Source organism: Furipterus horrens, unplaced genomic scaffold (genome assembly GCF_987537825.1).
Source record: "Furipterus horrens unplaced genomic scaffold, mFurHor1.1.pri manual_scaffold_1, whole genome shotgun sequence".
Classification (NCBI taxonomy): domain Eukaryota; kingdom Metazoa; phylum Chordata; class Mammalia; order Chiroptera; family Furipteridae; genus Furipterus; species Furipterus horrens.
Window position 1 is genome coordinate 154,434,453 of NW_028327171.1, and position 21,501 is coordinate 154,455,953.

At 38.4% G+C, this 21,501-nt stretch overlaps 1 protein-coding gene across 3 annotated transcripts in view; it reads right to left on the bottom strand.

The window, feature by feature from the left end:
• CCDC148 (coiled-coil domain containing 148) overlaps nt 1-19,903 on the bottom strand; it is a 170,867-nt gene extending 150,964 nt beyond the window's left edge. The window contains exons 1-4 of one of the 3 annotated variants that reach the window (XM_090267587.1): nt 19,827-19,903; nt 19,489-19,640; nt 18,669-18,764; nt 18,408-18,589 (exon numbers count right to left, since the gene is read on the bottom strand). In XM_090267587.1, coding sequence (XP_090123713.1) covers nt 18,408-18,589; nt 18,669-18,764; nt 19,489-19,640; nt 19,827-19,902 — 506 coding nt within the window. In that variant the 5' untranslated portion in view covers nt 19,903. The remainder of the gene's footprint in view (nt 1-18,407; nt 18,590-18,668; nt 18,765-19,488; nt 19,641-19,826) is intronic. The other 2 variants (XM_090267584.1, XM_090267592.1) reach the window with 2 other exon arrangements.
• Nucleotides 19,904-21,501: the final 1,598 nt, after the last annotated feature.

Here is a 21,501-nt window from a genome sequence, read left to right on the forward strand (position 1 = left end):
AACATCCTTATTTTCTTTCTTTTTTTTTTTTTTAGAGAGAGAGGGGAAAGGAGAAAGAGAGGGAGAGAAACATCAGTGTGTGGTTGCCTCTTGTGCGCCCCCAACTGGGGACCTGGCCCACAACCCAGGCATGTGCCCTGACTGGTAATTGAACCAGTGAGCCTTTGGTTCACAGGCCAGTACTCAATCCACTGAGGCATACCAGCCAGAGCCATAGTCTCAGTTTTAATGATAAAGTTCTCTCAAAGGATTTTATTTACCCATAATTGGAATTCAAGATATAAAGAGTAGGAAAAATTTATTAAGAACAATTGATTTGAAGCATAACATAGGTGTTCTAATTCCTCTCATGTCACAATTTGGCAATCCTGTCCACAAACATTTTAATCTTGTTTTTGCTTATAGCTACACATATTTTATTATTTTAATAACAAATTCTATTTGTATTATCCAGATTAAAAAAATAACATGTCAATTGTCTTCAACACAAATCTGTCAGGCTGCTGTTTCCATTTTCTCTAATCTGATTTACTCAAGATTAATTTGATTTCACAGCCAATGAAAAACAAAAACCTTTCACAAATGACTCTCATTCCTTCATCCGGTAAAACCCAGATTTTTCAGTCTCCCAAAGTATTAAAAATGTAGCCGCATGCAGTATTACACTGTGTAGTTCCCAGCTGAAACAATTATATCAACAAGGCAGGTGTGGGCTGCAGTGATATTCACAAAAAAAGACTGTTGGCCTAGAAATGTATAACCACTATTCTTAGATATGCCTTTTACAAGTACATTTAAACGTACATAAAACACAGGTAATATATAGATTGAGTTATTAATTAAGCAAACGCAAACTCTGAGGCCAATTCTGAGGAAAATATGTAGAAAATAGACCCATTGTTTTCTGTTGACAAAATGCATTCTACCATAGCCAAGAGAATTTAAAAAACATTTTATTCCCACAACAAGCCAAAAGTAGGTTAAACAATTAAAACGTGACTTTTGGACCAAAAGTCATAAAGTAATTAAGTTTTAAATTGTGTATTTATTTTAAGAGAAAGCTACTAAATATACATGCAAAATAAATAAATAAACATGGAAAAAATAAGATCATAGTCTACGACTGTTACCCTACACACACACACACACACACACACACACACACATAAATATGAATTCCAAGATCAGGTTGGACAACCCATGCTGGAATATGCCAGTAGAGAATGTGAGTAGTAGTGACCCCAAATACTGCTTAAGTGGGTCATATAACCATTGTGACTAAGTGAACACATTGGCGTCCAAATAATTATGCTCCTGTTTCTTAGCACTTCTCCTCTTATTAACTACCTTTGACATATAACCAGCCCAGACCAGAAATGTAGAACCTGAGACCAAACTGAAACTTTCCAGAAGTCTGAGACTACATTCTCAGAGAAAAATACCACCTGGTAATTAAAGCTCTAATGTTTTAACTTTTTGTGGGTTCATCAAGTAAGCAAGCACAAGTTATGTATTATTTTCCTTTCCCTCTTTCTTCTATTTTGTATTCATCAAGCAATAAGTTGAACATGTTAGGTATTTGTTTAATCAAATATTTTTAAATAAAATTATGAAGGCCACTCACTGTCTCTTAAGTACTGGCTTCTGATGCTGGCTTTTATCTATTTCATCTTTTATCTGTTTCATCTTTTTGCCAATTTTGTTGGCAAAAATTTCACATAAGGCCAGTGCTCTTGCACAGCCATGCTATGTAGATAAATATTTTTTAAAAGAAAGAGAATATGAACAAGACACTGGCGCTATTCACATAAGATAGCAATACCCAATGCCCTGATCAACAGGCCTAAAAAATGAACCAGATGATGGAAAGTTTGCAGGGGAGATTTTAAATTGTTTCCACATTCCTAGAAAACAATATGGTTAAACCCGCTTTTCTAGGTTTAACCTACATTTAATACATTATATTTCAATAAATACATTATTGAAAATACTTAATTATTGTACTTTGACTTTCAACATTCTCAAAGGTCTTAAAATTTGTCATGCCTTTTCACTTATCAATTCCATTTCTAGGAATTTATCTTAAAAGAATAGTCATGGGATTACAGTACTCAAAATATAGTGACAGAGTTATTTGTTCCAAGGTTTTTAAACAAATATCAAAATAAATAACTGTCCAAAACTAGGAGATGGGTTGAATTTTTATGGTACAACCATATACTGTAATACCATGCATGTAATAAAATATGTTGTAAAAGAATATAGTCCATTATTGGTGCATAAAAATGCAACTGACTTCTGGATATTCATTTTATATCCTGCTACTTTACTGAATTAATTTATCAGTTCTAGTAGGTTTTAGTGGAATCTTTAGTGTTCTCTATATACATACAGCATCATGTCATCTGCTTGTCTATATGATTAATTTATTCAAATGTTAGAAAATTAAAGCCACAATCTCATTTCAGTCTAAAATAAGCAATTAAACTTGCCATTATGTTACTAATGAAATACACCCTAAGAAAATCTAAAGTTTCACAAAGATATTGAATAAAGAAATAGGATCAGCCCTCGCTGGTGTGGCTCAGTGGACTGAATGCCGGTCTGTGGACCAAGGGTCACTGGTTCAGTTCCCAGTCAGGGCACATGCCTGGGTTGCAGGCCAGGTACCCAGCTGGGGATACGCAAGGAGCAACCACACATTGATGTTTCTTTCCCTCTCTTTCTCCCTTCCCCTCTCTCCAAAAATAAATTAAATAAAGAAATAGGATCAATTGTAGTCTAAAAAATTTGTAATATGTTTTAGTAAAAGACAACATTCTTTAAAGGTATGCTATCCAACATAATAGCCACTAGCCACATGTTTAGCTCTTGAAATGTGTTGTAAGTAAAAAATGTAGAGCAGCTTTCGAAGGCTTTGCATGGAAAAAAGTAATATACCTCATTATTAACTTTAAAATATCAATTAAATGTTGAAATTATAATATTTTAGACCTTCTGAATAAAATAAAAGATATTAAAATAAACTTTACCTTTAAAAATATGGGTACCTAAAATTTAAATGATATATGTAGCTCACATCTGGGGCTTATATCATACTTCTACTGACCTAGTAGTCAACCTTCTGGTACATGTAAATGTTTGAAGTGGTTTAATGTGAGGGAAATGCTTTATATTCAGATGAGCAGAAGAAACTCATTCCTGCTCAGCTATCTACTAACTTACAAACTTTGGGGGAATTGCTCACCTTCCTCTGAACTGTAGTTCCTTCATCTGTAAAATAGAGGTTCTTAAATAGGTATATTGAGGATTAAGATGACATGTACTTGGCATGTCATGTAATAGGTACTCATTAACTATCATTAAATATCAATGGTTTCCTCTTTACCCTTTAACTTAGCTATTTTATAAATCTGTATTATTGCTTTACAAAATAGAAAGAGCCCTGTAAGCCAAAATTATTTATAGCTTTACCACCTGGAGATAACTGTTGTTATTGTTTATATGGTGGATAAGCTTCTAGTCTTTTTTCTGTGGCTATACAGATGTATCTATAACACTTTCGGGGGAAGGTAAAAAAGGGAATCCAGTTTATATGAACTATATTGTGGCCTGATTTTTAATTGCATAGCAACTTACTGTAACTATTTGTATCATTAAAAATTCTTTAATATGGGGATCCAGTCAAGATGGTGGTGTAGGCAGACAAGGCTTGCCTTTTTTGAACAACCAAATCAAAATTTTGACTAAACTATAGGGCAACCTTTAACCAGAACTGTCAGAAATCAAGATGAATGAAAGACTGACAACTACAGAATTAAAGAAATCACATCCATTGAGACAGATAGAAGGGGTGCAGATGTGGAATGGGCTGGTCTCTCACCCATGTGCAGTGGATAAAAATTCGGGAGAGATATCTCAGGAGTGAGGAGTCCCAGCCCCACATCAGGTACCCCAGAACAGTATTCCTGTGCCAGGAAGAAAAGTTCCCATAACTTCTGGCTGCAAATACCAGCAGTGATTGAGTCAGTGGAAGAAACTGCTGGAGCCCCAAGCAGTTTCTCTTAAAGAACCCACCTACAGACTCACCAACTCAGATTCACTCCTTCTGAGCTCCACACTGGGGTAGCACCTTGAAAGGTACCGGTGGTATATAGGGAGAAACTAAAGACTCTGATATCAAGGAGAACAGAGGCCATTGTCTCTTTTCTAAACCCTTCCCCACAGAGTTGGCAAGTTGGTGCCGTAACTGAGACTCCATCAACCTGGTTAACACTGTTTGACCTGCCTTAGAGATCCCAGAGATTCGGCCCCACCAAATTTATGGACCTACCAAAGCTGCTTTTCCATATGAATAGCTAGTCTTGGCTCATGTTTCACAACTTCCTATCAAGTATGAAACAGCTGGCCTCAGTGAATTCCACGCCCAGCACTACCAGCAGCCAGCTTAGATTCACAGCTTGGCTTCCCCTGGGAATCTCCAAGCTAGGCACAGGTAACAGCCATCTCGGATTGCTTTATAGATCAGGCAGGGTGCCCCAGCAAAACACAGGTAGAGGCTGACCTTGGCATGCACAACACAGGAAACCCCAGGGTCAGTACACCCAGTGAAGAGCTACAGACCACATCAGAGCACCACCACCCTGCCCCAGCACAGCTGATCCTCCACAGGGGTGGAGGTTGGTGTTCAGTGGTCACATCCAGCCCTTGCAGCTGACTGGCCTGGGTAAATCACTCCAATGGATATGCCAACAGCAACCAAGGCTTAATTACAAGAGGAAGGTGGACTCAGCCCACACGAAGAATGCACCTCGAGTACCCAGCTTGAGTGATGGGGGACGCTGTGCCACTGGACCCTACAGGACACCTACTGCATTAGGCCATACTACCAAGAAAAGGAGTCAAAGCAGCTCTACCCAATACACAGAAACAAACACAGGGAAGCTGGCAAATTGAGGAGGCAAAGAAATATGGCTCAAATGAAAGAACAACAACAACAACAACAACAACAACAAACCCAAAAAAGAACTACACAAAATGGAGATAGCCAACCTATCAGATGCAATGTTCAAAACCCTGGGGATCACAATGTTCAGTGAAATAATTGAAGGTGGCCACAAAATAAAGGAAGAAGTTAAGGTTATACAAAATGTAATAAAGAAAAATTTACACACTGAAGGGGAGGATCCAGGATGACAGAGGAGTAAGTAGAAGCTACACTAACCTCATCCCAGGACCAGTCTGGACTTACAACTTAATTGTGGAGAAATCACATGGAATAACCAACTGAACACTAGCCGGAGAGAAGTCTTTAAACCACAGAGAGACAGAAAAGGCAGCTTCATCACAATGTGACTGGTAGGAAGTGCAGAGATGCAGAAGGGCTGACTGGGCTCCCATGGGTGGCAGCTGAAGGGACTGAGAAACAGCTCAGCAGTCCGGAGTAACCCCCTGAGAAGGACAGGGTATAAACCCCCAGCTGGGATTCACAGCCTACAGCAACAGAGCAGAAAGTAAAATAGTATCCAGCTGTGAAAAGCGAAAAGCCACAGGGTTCCTTGCTGGCCTGAGAGAAACAGATGGAGAAAAAGAGCTCTTAAGCAGATCAGGTATGAAAATATTTTGGCACACACTTACCCTGGGCTCAAGCAAAGGGAGGGCAGAGAGGACTAGAGACACTTGGGGAGAATTTGGGGTGCTGGCTTTGAGAGGACAACTAAGGAAGCAGCTGAAGGGGTCCCAGTGCTGACTAATTCACCATGCTGCAGTCAGACCATTCCCCGCCTACAGGAATTAATTTGCTCCACCCTTGGTCCTTAAACCTGACGGCTGATAACAGATTGAATAGACTAACAACTAAAGGAGACAAAGGCAGTAGATCCCTGGTAGTCTCCAACAGGCTGGCTAGGCCCAGACAGGTACATGATCTGATGTCACGAGGGGCAGATCCAGGAAGTGGAGATCAATCTAAGAAGCAGCAACGAACAAGAAGAGGCACAAAAATGGGGAGAAAGAGGAACAACCCCCCATCTAAAGGAAAGGAAGAATCCCCAGAAAGAGTGCTAAATGAAATAAAGGGAAGCAAACTAACAGACATGGAATTCAAAACATGAATTATAGGAAAGCTCAATGAGATCAGCGAACTCAAAGAAAACTACAAGGAACTCCAGGGAAACTATAAGAAACTAACTGAGAATTACACCAGCATGAAAAAAAAGACATAAAAGCTATCAATAAGAGCCAGGAGGAAATGAAGAATACAATCTCTGAATTGAAGAACACAGTAGAAGGAATTAAAAGCAGACTAGAGGAAGCAAAAGATCAGATAAGTGAGATTGAGGACAATATAGAAAAAAATTCCCAGACACTGCAACAAAATGAAAAACAAAAATAAAAAAGAATGAAGAGGCTTTAAGAGAGCTGCAGGAAAACATGAAATATAATAATATCCGTATCATAGGAATACCAAAAGGAGAAGAAGAGGAGCAAGGGATAGAAAACCTCTTTGGAAAACTAGTGACAGAAAACTTCCATAATTTGAGGAGAGAAAGTCAGGCAAATCCTGGAAGCACAGAGGGTCCCAATGAACATGAACCTCAACAGGACCACTTCAAGACACATCATAATTAAAATAGCGACATTCAAAGACAAAGAGAGAATCCTAAAGGCAGCAAGAGAGAAACAACTAATAACATACAAGGGAGCTCCAATAAGGCTATCATCAGATTTCTCAGCAGAAACACTACAAGCCAGAAGGGAATGGCAAAAAATATTACAAGCAATGAAAAACAAAGGCCTACAATCAAAAATATTCTACCCAGCAAGGTTCTCATTCAAAATGGAAGGTGAAATAAGGAGTTCCCAAGACAAAAGAAGGCTAAAAAAATACATCTTCACCAAACCACCATCGCAAGAGATGCTAATGGGTCTGCTTTAAGAAGATGAAGAAACAGAGAAAGACAGAGAGGAACATGAGTACAAAGGGGAAAAATGACAATGAATAAGTACTTATCTGTAATAACCTTAAATGTAAATGGATTAAATGCTCCAATCAAAAGACACAGGGTAGCTGAATGGATTAGAAAGAATGATCCACATATATGCTGTCTCCAAGAGACCCACCTTAGAACAAAAAATCTACACAGACTGAAAGTGAAGAGATGGAAAAAAGTATTTCAAACAAATGAAAATGAAAAAAAAAAAAAAAGCTGGGGTGGAAATACTTATATCAGACAAAACAGATTTCACAGCAAAGGTCATAAAAAGAGACAAAAAGGGACATTTCATAATACTTAAGGGAAAAATCCATCAAGAAGATATAACCCGGAGAAACAAGATGGCGGAGGAGTAAGTGGAAGCTACACTAACTTCCTCCCAGAACTAGTCTGGATTTACAAAGTAATTTTGGAGAAATCATCTGGAATAACCAACCAAACACCAGCTGGAGAGAAGTCTTATAACCACGGAGAGACAAAAAAAGGCCACTACATCACGTGACCGGTAGGGAGTGCAGAGACGTGGAAGGGCTGGCTGGGCTCACACGGGTGGCAGCTGAAGGGACTGAGAAACAGCTCAGCAGCCGGGGATTCCCCCTGAGAAGGGCAGGGTCTAAACCCCCAGCCGGGCTCCCCAGCCTACAGCAACAGAGTGGAAAGTAAAATAGTATCCAGCTGAGAAAAGTGAAAAGCCACAGGGTTTCTTGCTAGCCAGAGAGAAACAGCTGGAGAAACAGAGCTCTTAAGCAGATCACATACAAAAATATTTTGGCCCCCACTTACCCTGGGCACAAGCAGAGGGAAGACAGAGAGGACTGGAAATGCTTGGGGAGAGTTTGGTGTGGTGGCTTTGAGGGGAGAGCTGGGGAAGCGGCCGGGCGGGTCCCAGTGCTGACTCATCCCCACACTGCAGGCAGACCATTCCCGGCCAAGTGGCGTCAGCCTGAGGGGAAGCAAAGGCCCTGCCTACAGGAATTAAGCTGCCACACCCACGGTCCTTAAGTCTGACAGCTAATAACAGGTTGAATAGATAAACAACTAAAGGAGATAGACAAAGGCAGTAGATCCCTGGAAGTCTCCAACAGGCTGCCTAGGCCCAGACTGGTACAGGATCTGATGCCACCAGGGGCAGACCCAGGAAGTGCAGATCATTCTAAGAAGCATCAACAAACAATAGGAGTCACAAAAATGGGGAGACAGAGAAACAACCCCCCATCGAAAGGAAAGGTAGAGTCCCCAGAAAGAGTGCTAAATGAAATAGAGGGGAGCCAACTATCAGATATGGAATTGAAAGCATGTATTATGGAGAAGCTCAATGAGCTCAGCGGAAAGTACAAAGAACTCCAGAAAAACTACAGTGAACTCCAGAAGAACTATAAGGAACTTACTGAGAATTATACCAGCATCAAAAAGGACATGGAAGCTATCAATAAGAGCCAGGAGGAAATGAAGAATACGATCTCTGAATTGAAGAACACAGTAGAAGGAATTAAAAACAGTCTAGAGGAAGCAGAAAATCGGATCAGCGAGCTGGAGGACAATGTAGACAAAAACTCCCAGACAGTGCAACAAAATGAAAAAAGGCTGAACAAGACTGAAGAGGCTCTAAGACAGCTGCAGGACAACATGAAACGTAATAATATCCGTATCATAGGAATTCCAGAAGAAGAAGAAGAAGAAGAGCAAGGAATAGAAAACCTCTTTGAAAAACTAATGACAGAAAACTTCCCTAACATGAAGAGAGAAAGAATCATGCAAGTCCAGGAGGCACAGAGGGTCCCATTGAACATGAACCCCAACAGGCCCACTTCAAGACACATCATAATTAAAATGCCAACATTCAAAGACAAAGAGAGAATCCTAAACACAGCAAGAGAGAAACAACTAATAACATACAAGGGAGCTCCAATAAGGCTATCATCAGATTTCTCAGCAGAAACACTACAAGCCAGAAGGGAATGGCAAAATATATTCCAAGTAATGAAAAACAAAGGCCTACAACCAAGAATACTCTACCCAGCAAGGCTCTCATTCAAAATGGAAGGTGAAATAAGGAATTTCCAAGACAAAAGAAGGTTAAAAGAATGCATCTCCACCAAACCAGTATTGCAAGAGATGCTAAAGGGTCTGCTTTAAGAAGATGAAGAAACAGAGAGAGACAGAGAGGAACACAAGTACAAAGGGGGAAAATGACAATGAATAAGTACTGAAAGAAAGAAGGAACTTCTACCATTTACAACAACATGATTGGAACTAGAGAGAATTATGCTTAGCAAAATAAGCCAGGCAACAAAAGAAAATTACCTTATGATATCACCTGTTAAAGGAAACTAATGAACAACACAAACAAATGAGCAAAATTGAACCAGAGGTATGTAAACGAGGAATAAACTAACAGTAACAAAGGGGAAGATGGGAGGGAGAGAAGTGGTAAGAAGGGGAAGGGTCTAGTCAAAGAACATGTATAAATGACCCATGGACATGGACATCTGGGTGGGGACTGAATGTGGGAGAAGGGAGGGACAGGGTGCAGAGAAGTAAGAGGGGGAAAAAAGTGGGACAACTGTAATGGAAAAATAAACAAACAGAAACATTTTTAGTGGGGGGAAAAATAAAAATAAAAAGAATAGAAATGCAAGTTCAGTGAATATTAGAAGGACAAGGATTTTCTTTCACACTGTATATATTTTCTCCCTATCTGATCCCTCCAGAATTTGGCATTCTAAAGAAGTAATGACCTAAGTTTCTTTGCATAAAACTAATAAGATCAGTTGTTAATAACGATTTTTTGACTAAGACTTTGACTGGAATGTCATGCCTAAAGGAGACATGATTGGCTTTGGTTGTTACCAAAAAGCCCTGAGCAACTGGGACTGACTTTCAAAGGTAATAAAAGTCCACGAGATAAAAGGCCTGGTACCTTGGATGGATGAGCTGTCCATAGCAATCTTTCCAGGGAAGGAACGAAGGTTGTTTTCCTGAAAGATGGCTAGAAGGGACCTTAAGGCACAATGGAAATCCAGGAGGACCTGGAAAAGACAGGTGTTTACAGGCAAGGCTGAATGCCAGGTATGTGGCTAAACTTCTGTGCTCTGAAGGGCAGACTGAAGGTCACCCTAAATGTTCCTTGCGTAAGTTCCAGCAAAGCAGAACTAAAGATCATAAGTGATCATTTTCTGCTCTTGTTGTGTTTATGCAAATGAACAGGATAAATTAAAAATGAACTTAATGCAGTCCCTTTAATGACAAGGAGGGTAATCTTAGGGAGAAAAATCAAGATTCAAGGAAGATCACAATGCCCAGTGGTAGACTATAAAGTAGTGCAGCTAACCGTCTTTAAAGTTTCTTTTCATTTAAAATTTGTTTTCATTTGAAAGTTAAACTATGTCTGTGGCATTATCAAAGATGTTTAATTTACAGGCGAGGAGAATGTCAAATGCCTTGCAACTGGATGTCTTTCCGATAAGACAGTCCCACAGATTTAGAGACCTGTATGTGGGTTATGTTACATAAATTAACATGTGTTTTCTGTTTTCAAAGGGCATAAGCCTACGATCTCATTACCTGAGTGATTGTACGTATAGGCTTCACTTAATCCTGTCTGCATTGCTGCCTCCTGAGACTCAATGGTTTGGCTGAACTAAGTGGCTGGGTTGGTGAAGAACGGGATGGTCTGTGGGCTTCACTTTAAAACTGGTTTCTCTTTTCTATCCTAATGGCTTGGACAGAAAGAGTCCAGAGGCCTGAGAGGGGGGAAACCTAAAATATTTCCCTCAGTCCAAACTAAGTATAATGGGCAAAAGGGTTTTGGACAGGTGAGATGTACCTGGCATACCTTCCTCCAAAGAAACCCTTCTTTTCCCTAATGTGGGACATTGAAAAATTAATACCTGTCTTTTGTCATCTAGTGGTTACGGATTGAATGATGTCCTTTAACCCCGTTGCCCCCAGAATACAACAAGGATGCCAGCCTGTTAAACCAAGCATGCCATTGTCCAGAGACAGCCAACCAACCTGGAGTCTGCACGATCCTTCCCCTTGTGGGAAGGGCACCCTCCTCTCCACACCCCAACTCTTATTAGGGATTTCTTGACCCAAGGGTAGGTAGGACGACGACCATGTCCAGCTTGAAGCAGCTAGAGGAGCTCGAGACCTTCGTCCATTGTCCTTTATAAGATTGTAAAGGGTCTTAAGTCTGAGAGGGAGGGATTGTTATCTTTTATTGTTAAAATATTTAACTAATTAATTAATTATTTTTTTTAAAAAGAAGAAGAATATATGAAAAGGTGAGCCATGGGCATGGACTTGGGGAGGGGATTGTCGGGGAAGGGGGGTGCTGGGTGGAGGGGAGCAAAGGGGAAAAAAATTAGAACTATTGTGACAATATAATCCATAAAATATACTTAAAAAAAAAAGATATAACCCTTGTAAACATATATGCACCCAACATAGGAGCACCCAAATATGCAAGGAAAATTTTGAAAGACTTCAGGAAGGATATAGACAGCAACTCACTCATGGTAGGGGACTTTAACACCCCATTGTCAACAATGGACAGATCTTCGAAGCAAAGAAACACCAAAGATATTGAGGCATTGAACAACACTCTAGATCAAATGGACTTAGTTGGTATACATAGAACTTTTCAACCCAAAGAAGAAATTATGCATTCTTTTGAAGTGCAAATAGAACATTTTCAAAGATAGACCACATGGTAGGACACAAAACAAGCCTCAACAAATTCAAGAAAATTGAAATTATATCAAGCATCTTCTCAAATCATAATGGCCTGAAACTGGGAATCAACCTCAAGAAAAAAACTCAAAAACATTCAAACTCATGGAGAATGAATAACATGCTATTAAATAATAAATGGGTTAACAATGACATCAAGGAAGAAATCAAAAAGTTTCTGGAAACTAATGATAATGAACACACAACAACACAAAACCTATGGGATACAGCGAAAGCAGTCCTGAGAGGAAAGTTCATAGCAATACAGGCCTACCTAAAAAAGCTAAAAGAATATTTAATAAAGAATTTAACCCTACAGCTACAAGAACTAGAGGGAGAACAACAAGCAAAGCCCAGATCACGTAGAAGAAAGAAAATCATCAAGATCAAAGCCGAATTAAATGACATAGAGATTAAAGAAACAATTCAAAAGATCAACAAAGTAAGAGCTGGGTCTTTGAAAAGAGAAATAAAATTGACAAGCCTTTAACCAGGCTCATCAAGTAAAAAAGAGAGAAAACCCAAATAAATATAATCAGAAATGAAAGAGGAGAAATCACAACTGATACCACAGAAATAAAAAGGATTTTAAGAAATTAATATGAACAACAGTATCACAAGAAATTTGACAACCTAGATGAAATGGACAAATTTCTGGAGACATATAATATTCCAAAACTGAATCAAGAAGAAGCAGAAAGCCTGAGCAGACCAATAACAACTAGTGAAATTGAAGCAGTAATCAAAAAACTCCTGGCACACAACAGCCCTGGACCAGATGGCTTCACAGGTGAATTCTACAAAACATTTAGGAAAGAACTAACTCCTATCCTCCTCAGACTATTTCAAAAGATCCAAGAAGAGAGAAGACTCCCAAACTTGTTCTATGAAGCCAATATTACCCTAATTCTGAAACCAGGCCAAGACACAACAAAGAAAGAAAACTACAAGCCAATATCACTGATGAACACAGATGCTACAATTCTAAACAAAATATTGGCAAACCAGATCCAGCAACACATTAGGAAGATGATACACCACAATCAAGTGGGATTCATCCCAGGGATGCAAGGATGGTTTAATATTCACAAATCAATAAATGTAATACACCACATAAACAAAATGAGGGACAAAAACCACATGATAATATCAATAGATGCAGAAAAAGCATTTGATAAAGTACAACACCCATTTATGATGAAAACTCTCAGCAAAATGGGAATAGAGGGGGCATACCTCATCATAATAAAGGCCAAATTCAAGAAACCTGAAGCCAACATCATACTCAATGGGCAAAAACTGAGAGCATTCCTCCTGAGGTTAGGAACAAGACAATGATGTCCACTCTTTCCACTCCTATTCAACATAATCTTGGAAGTTCTAGCCACAGCAATCAGATAAGAAAGAGAAATAAAAGGTATCCAAATTGGAAAAGAGGAAGTAAAACTGTCATTATTTGCAGATGACATGATAGTGTACATAGAAAACCCTATAGACTCCACGAAAAAACTACTCAACCTAATAAGTGAATTTAACAAAACAGCAGGGTAAAAAGTCAATATTCAGAAATTGAAGGGATTTCTGTAAACCAAAAATAAAATATCAAAGATAGAACCTAGAAAAAGAATCCCATTTACTATATCAATAAGAAAAGTAAAGTACCAAGGAGGTAAAAGACCTGTACTCAGAAAACTAATAACACTGAAGAAATAAATTAAGAAAGACACAAATAAATGGAAGCATATACCATGTTCATGGATGGAAAGAATCAGCATCATTAAAATGTCCATACTACCCAAAACAATTTATAGATTCAATGCAATCCCTATTAAAATACCAGGGACATATTTCACAGACCTAGACCAAATACTTCAAAAATTTATATGGAACCAAAAAAGACCCTGAATAGCCACAGCAATCTTGAAGAAAAAGAACACAGTAGGAGGAATCACAATACCTGATACCAAACTATACTACATGGCCACGGTAATCAAAACAGTCTGATACTGGCATCAGAACAGACATATAGATCAATGGAACAGAATAGAGAGCCCAGAAATAAACCCAGGTCTATATAGTCAATTAATATTTGACAAAGGGGGAAAAAACATCAAATAGAGTCAAAAAAAGCCTCTTCAACCAATGGTGTTGGGAGTACTGGACAGGGACATGCAAAAAAAAAAAAAAAAAAAAGAAACTAGACCACCAACTTACACCATACACCAGAATAAACTCAAGATGGATCAAACACTTAAATGTAAGCCATAGCATAAAAGTCCTAGAGGAAAACATAAGCAGGAAAATTTCAGATACTCCACATAGCAATATTTTCACTGATATATCTCCTAAGACAAGGGAAATAAAGGAAAGAATAAACAAATGGGACTATATCAAACTAAAGAGTTTCTGTTCAGAAAAAGAAAACATCAGTAAAATGAAAAGGGAACCAACCATATGGGAAAATATATTTGCCAACGATACCTCAGACAAGGGTTTGATCTCCAAAATATATTAAGAACTCATATGACTCAACACCAAGAAGACAGACAACCCAATTAAAAAATGGACAAAGGTCCTGAACAAACACTTCCCCAAAGAGGACATATAGAGGGTCCATAGACATATGGAAAAATTCTCAGTATCACTAGCCATCAGAGAGATGCAAATAAAAACCACAATGAGATACCACTTCACACCAGTCAAAATGGCCATCATCAACAAATCAACAAACAACTTGTGCTGGCGAGGATGCAGAGAAAAGGGAAGCCTAGTGCACTGCTGGTGGGAATGCAGACTGGTGCAACGAGTATGGAAAACAGTATGGAATTTCCTCAAAAAACTAAAAATGGAACTGCGATTTGAACCAGCAATTCCATTGCTAGGATTATATCCGAAGAATCCAGAATCACCAATTCAGAAGAACCTATGCACCTCTGTTCATAGCAGCACTGTTTACAATAGCCAAGTGCTGGAAACAACCTAAGCACACATCTGTAGATGAGTTGATCAAAAAACTGTGGTACATTTACATGCTAGAGTATGATGTAGCAGAAAGAAAGAAGGAACTTTAACCATTTACAACAATATGGATGGAACTAGAGAGAATTATGCAGGGCGAAATAAGCAAGGCAATGAAAGAAAAATAACTTATGCTATCGCCTATTACAGGAGACTAATGAATGACACAAACAAACAAGCAAATTGAACCAGAGGTATGTAAACAGGGAATAGACTTACAGTGACAAGGGGTGGGGGGGAGAGAAGGGGGTAAGAAGGGGAAGGGTCTAGTCAAAGAACAGGTATAAATGACCCATGGACATGGACAACTGGGTGGGGACTGACTGTAGGAAAAGGGGTGGGCAGGGTGCAGGGAAGCAATAGAGAAAAAAGTGGGACAACCGTAATAGAAAAACAAACAAAAATTTTTAGTGAGGGGAAAGAAAATGAAAGCAAAATAAATTAATAAATGAGCCAGCAAATGCCTCCCCCCAAAAAAACTTCACATGAGGACATTGAACAAAAGAAAATGTGAAATATGAAAATGCAATTTTAGTGAATATTAAAAGGACAAGGATTTTCCTTCACATTGTATATTTTTCTCCCTACCTGATCCCTCCAGAGTTTGGCATTCTGAAGAAGTAAGTAATGACAAGGTTCTTTGCATAAAACTAATAAGACCCTTTGTTAATAAAGGTTTTGTTGACCATGACTTTGACTGAAATGTCATGCCTAAAGGAGACATGCTTGGGCTCTGGTTGTTACCAAAAAGCCCTGAGGAACTGGGATTGACTTTCGAAGGTAATAAAAGCCCACACAAAAAAAGGCCTGGTACTTTGGTTGTTGGGGCGGTCCATGGCAATCTTTCCAGGGAAGGAACGAAGGTTGCTTTCCTGAAAGATAGATAAAAGGGACCTTAAAGCACAATTGAAAACTCAAAGGACTTGGAAAAAACAGGTGTTCACAGGCAAGGCTGAATGCCAGGTATGTGGCTCAGCTCCTGTACCCTGAAGGGCAGACTGAAAGTCACCCTTAAGTCTCCTTGTGTAAGTTCCAGCAAAGCAGACGTAAAGATCATATGTGATCATTTGCTGCTCTTGTTGTGTTTATGCAAATGAACAGGATAAATTAAAACTGGACTTAGTGTAGTCCCTTTAATGACAAGGAGGGTACCTGGCTGCTGTGGCTCAGTGGATTGAGCGTCAACCTGTGAGCCAAGTTTCGCTGGTTCAATTCCCAGTCAGGGCACATGACTAGGTTGCACGTCAGGTCCCCAGTTGGGGGCACAAGTGAGAGGCAACCACACAGTGATGTTTCTCTCCCTCTCTTTCTCCTTTCCCCTGTCTCTAAAATAAATAAATAAATAATTAATTAAATAATGACAAGGAGGGTAAACTAAAGGAGAAAAATCACGATTCAAGGAAAACCACAATGCTCAGTGGTAGACTATAAAGTAGTGCAGCTAACTATCTTCAAAATTTATGTTCATTTAAAGTTTGTTTTCATTTGAAAGTTAAACTAGGTCTGTGACATAATCAAAGATGCTTAATCTACAGGCAAGAAGAATGTCAAATGCCTTGGAACTGGACGTCTTTCCAATAAGAGAGTCTTGCAGAAATAGAGATTGGTTTGTGGGTTATGTTGCGTAAATTAACATGTGTGTTCTGTTTTCATAGGACATAAGACTATGATCTCATTACCTATGTGATTATCCATATGTATAGTCCTCACTTTATCCTACCTCCATTGCTGCCTCCTGAGACTCAATGGTTTGGCTGAACTAAGTGGTTGGGTTGGTGAAGCATGGGGTGGTCTGTGGGCTTCAGTTTAAAACTGGTTTCTCTTTTCTATCCTAATGGCTTGGACAGAAAAGGCCCAGAGGTTTGAGAGGGGGGAAACCTAACATATTCCCCTCAGCCCAAACTAAGTATAGTGGGCAAAAGGGTTTTGGACAGGTGTGATGAGCCTTGCACACCTTCTTCAAAGAGCCTCCCCCACCCCTAATATGGGACATTGAAAAATTAATCCCTGCCTTTTGTCATCTAGTGGTTATGGACTGAATGATACCTTTTAACCCTGTTGCCAAATCTGTTGCCCCCAGAATACAACAAGGATGCCAGCCTGTTAAACCAAGCACACCGTGGTCCAGAGAGAGCCAACTGACCTGGAGTCAGCAAGATCCTTCCCCATGTGAAAAGGCCACCCTCTCCCCCACACCCCCACTCTTATTAGGGGTTTCTGGACCCAAGTGTAGGTAGGATGACAACCATGTCCAGCTTGAAGCAGCTATAAGAGCACGAGACCTTTAACCATTGCCCTTTATAAGATTAGAAAAGGTCTTAAGTCTGAGAGGGGGGAATTGTTCTTTTTTATTGTTATAAAAAATTAATTATTTTTAAAAAGAATTTTTTTTAAAAAAAGAAAAATTTACAAGGAACCAACAGTAATGAGAAGGAAGCCAGGATTCAAATCAATGATTTTGAACAAAAGGAAGAAATGAACATTCACCCATAACAGAAAAAAGAAACAAGAAATTTTTCAAAAGAAGAGAGGATTAGGAACTTCTTAGACAGCTTTTATCTTACCAACATCTGAATCATAGGTGGGTACCAGAAGGAGAAGAGGAAGAGTAAGAAAGTGAAAAGTTAGTCGAAAAAATAATGAAAGAAAACTTCCCTAATTTGGCAAAGGAAATAGGCATACAAGTCCAGGAAGCACAGGGAGTCCCCAACATGCTAGACCCAATGAGGAACACACCAAACACACATCATAATTAAAATGCTGAAGGCTAAAGATAAAGAGAGAATCTTCAAAGCAGCAAGAGAAAAGCAGAGCGTTACCTACAAAGGGGTGCCTATAAGACTATCAGCTGATTTCTCGAAAGAAACTTTGCAGACAAGAAGGGACTGAGAAGTACTCAAAGTGATGAAAAGCAAGAACTTACAACCAAAATTACTCTAGCCAGTAAAGCTATCATTTAGAATGGAAGGACAGATAAAATGCTTCCCAGGCAAGGTAAAGCTAAAGGAATTAATCATCACCATTACCAAACCATTCTTACATGAAATGTTAAAGGGACTTATTTAAGAAAAAGATCAAAACTGTGAATATTAAAAAGTCAATTAATTCACAACTATCAACTAAAGCTAAAAACAAACAAACTAAGCAAACAACCAGAACAGGAACAGAATTATAGGTATGGAGATCATTTGTAGGGTTATCAGCTGGGAGGGGAAAGGGAGAGAATAGTGGAAAAGGTGCAGGGATTAAGAAGCATAATTGGTAGAAACAAATTAGACAAGGGGATGTTAAGAATAGTATAGAAAGTGAAGAAGCCAAAGAATTTATATGCATGACCCATGGACATGAACTAAGGCAGAGATTGCTGGACATAAAGGGGGTACTGGCCAGAGGGTGGCAAAGGGGGAATATCTGGACAACTGTAATAACATAATCAATAAAATATACTTTAAAAGCTTTAAAACCATATTTTAGGGAAACTGTTTTTGAAGAAAAAAACCTTTTCATTCAACAAATAGTCCATCTAAACATTTATTGATTGACTATATTCCAATCACATAGTAACTATGAAAATGGTAAATCAGAAGTATAGTAACCTCCCACAAAAGTAAAATTTTAGTGGCAAAAATCTACATAATTCAAGTAGTTTTATCTTATTACCTGTATATGTCTTCTAACTGCAGATCAAATTCATGAAGTTTCTTTTGATATTCCTCTGTAAAGTTACAGAACTCATTAAAAATTGAAGATTTCAAATCAGGGTATGGGCATTCCAAAGTTTCTAACTCCATGGGCAGTTCACTAAGCAGATTACTCCTTTCTTCTGAATAATGATCTAGTATCTGGTAAAAAATTATATGATTGTTTTATTTAACACAAATGACAAATCGAGAAATAAATTACTATCTATATCACACTTACTTTAATACTCCAGTCTGAAAGATCATTTTCTAATTTCTCTTGCTCCAGGCTAAGTCTCTCAAAGACAGCTTTTAATTGTTTCTTCACAAAGTCAACCTATAGGAATGTTTAGAACATGTAGTATGCAAATTATTGCTATTCACTTAATATGTATATTTAATTTCACAGGAATTATCTCAAAAGCCAATAAGTTATGAATAATTAGATAAGAGAAAGTCCCTTTGAGGACCTATGGAAGAGGATTCAAGAAATGTCATAGCCAGGCCATGCTTATCAGAGGGGCTTCCAGACACATTTAAAACTAGACTGGAGAGTGCAGTGGAATCCGAGCCACTCTGCACCCACAATTTTATTTTGTTTGTGGTGAGGCAGAGAGCTTACCAGGAAGGCTGTTTTAATCTCCCTGTCCTTCCCCTGCATCCTTGCATCTAACCCTCAGGTGGGCATGGGATTTTTAATATTTTTTTAAATTATTATTTATGAAAGCAATATAACAACACTATAGATAACTGAAGAAAAAATCACCTAAAAGCCTACATCTAGTGCAACTATAATCATGGAGTTTATGCTCTAGTCAGGGGAGATAGTCTGTAAACTAATGAAAAATAGCTAAGTATCAGGAGGAGGTAAGTAATGTAAAAACAGGGTGAGGTAATAGTGAGAGAATGTGATTTCTCTCAAGTGGGTGTACAGGACAGGCCACTCAGAAGAGAGGACATTTAAATACACAAGATACCCATGTTTGTTTATTATCTCAAACTTTTCTAGTTGGGACAAAACCAAAATATTACATTATTAAAACTAAAGTTAATATACTGACCTCTTTCAGTACTTTCACTGAGTTAAACTCAGTATGTGAGTGTGAATGTTGTGGAATACGATGCTGTCTATATTTTAGATCTGCTCTCAATTGCTGAATAGGATTTATCACATTTTTAAGATACATGCACCATTGTTCTGATAACTCTTGTTCTATAGTGAAGCAAAATTAAATCAAGATAACACATTACTTTAAGTTTTTTTTCAAGAACAAGTTTTTAGAGTGCAGAATTGTTTTTGGATTTCTTTAGAAAAAACACAAACAACAGTTAATATTAAAAGAATATGAAGGGTCATCTTCAAAACACACCTTTAAATATAGGATAAAAAAAATCTCACCAAAATTCTTAAGGTCAGAAAGACATTCATGTCCAAGAGTCTCTTCATTGAGAAAAGATTTTATTTCAGATTCCATTTTACACCTGAAATAGACATTAACTCAATTTTTTATAACCATAAACATATACGAGTTTAAAAAATAGTAGTAGACATTTAATATAATCTGGTTTTATTCACCAGTTTATTTATTCAGACCATATACTAAATTCCTAATGTGGACTGGGTACTTGCTATACACCGTTAGTGAAATTTTGGTCCATACCAATGATATTTGGTCCTGTCCAAAATGTCCATGAGTATATTTGGTACATGTCAGATGGTACTTGGTTCTGTCAAAAATGTGCGTGCTTGCCCTGGCCAGGTGGTTCAGTTGGTTGGAGTATTATCCTGTGCACCAAAACATTGCGGGTTTGATCCACAGTTGGGGTGCATCTGGGAGGCAGCCGATCAATGTTTCTCTCTCACGTCCTGTTTCAATGATTCTCCTCCCCTCCCTTCCCATCCCCTCCCCTTCCATCCTTCCTCATTCCTCTGTCTCTAAAATAAATAAACATATTCTTGGGTAAGAATTTTTTTTTTTTCATGTTCATGCTTAGGAAATATCCCTGGGTTCAGATAACCTATAATGTTTATTTCTACTTTTGATTTATAAGCTTAATATGTAAAAAAGTACTATCATGTTTTATTGGCCCAATAATTGTGTTGTAGCTATATTGTCAGTAATAACCCCTCTCACCTCAGCAGACTACCTGGTAATGGCAGATGGGGTTACATAGATGGCTCCAGGTTGGAATCTTGCAGAAGAGCTGAATTTATATTAACTATAAATGTTTTGCACAGGACCAAATATCAAGGCATGGACCAAATGCCTCTGTGGACATTTTGAACAAGACCAAATGTTCTGCAAGTGAAGGAAGCATATGTGAACATTCTGGGCAGAAGTAACAGCGAGGCAAAGGCAAAAATATGACATGTCCAATCACCAGTTCTATAGAGAGAGCTCAGGGCATTGGAAGCCATTGAGAGGTATGAAACTGAACTCATCTGCTCAGCAAATCTGTGTTTCAGAAAGACTTCCAAGGCAGCAAGATGAAGGACAGGTTAGAAAGAGGGTTGATCAATAAAATGTAAGATGAACAGGAGAGGATAAGTTAAGTCCGGATCAACAGGAGGTTATTTTAAAAGTAATTCCTGAACCACTGAAATGAGGGTAAAAGTATATTTTATTTTTATACACAAATGAAAATAATAAATCTTAATGATATCTTAGCATATTATTTAAATATAGTCATTTTAAAAGTAAAAACATAACCAGCTTTAAATGGGTATTCAAAAACAATGTAGTCATCCTGACTGGTGTGGCCCAGTGGGTTGGGCATTGTCCGGCAAACCACCCAAAGGCCACTGATCGGATTCCCAGTCAGGGCACATGCCTGGGTTGTGGGCCAGGACCCCAGTTGGCTGTATGAGAAAGGCAACTGATAGACTGCACATTGATGTTTCTCTCCCATTCTTTCTCTCTCCCTTCCTCTCGCTCTAAAAATAATAAATAAAATACTTTAAAAATACTATAATCTATCCTTTGTTTATAGCAGATCTAAGAAAATCATAGAAAGAGTTTTGATTTATTATGATTATAAAAATACAATATTACAAGGAACTAATATAAATAACC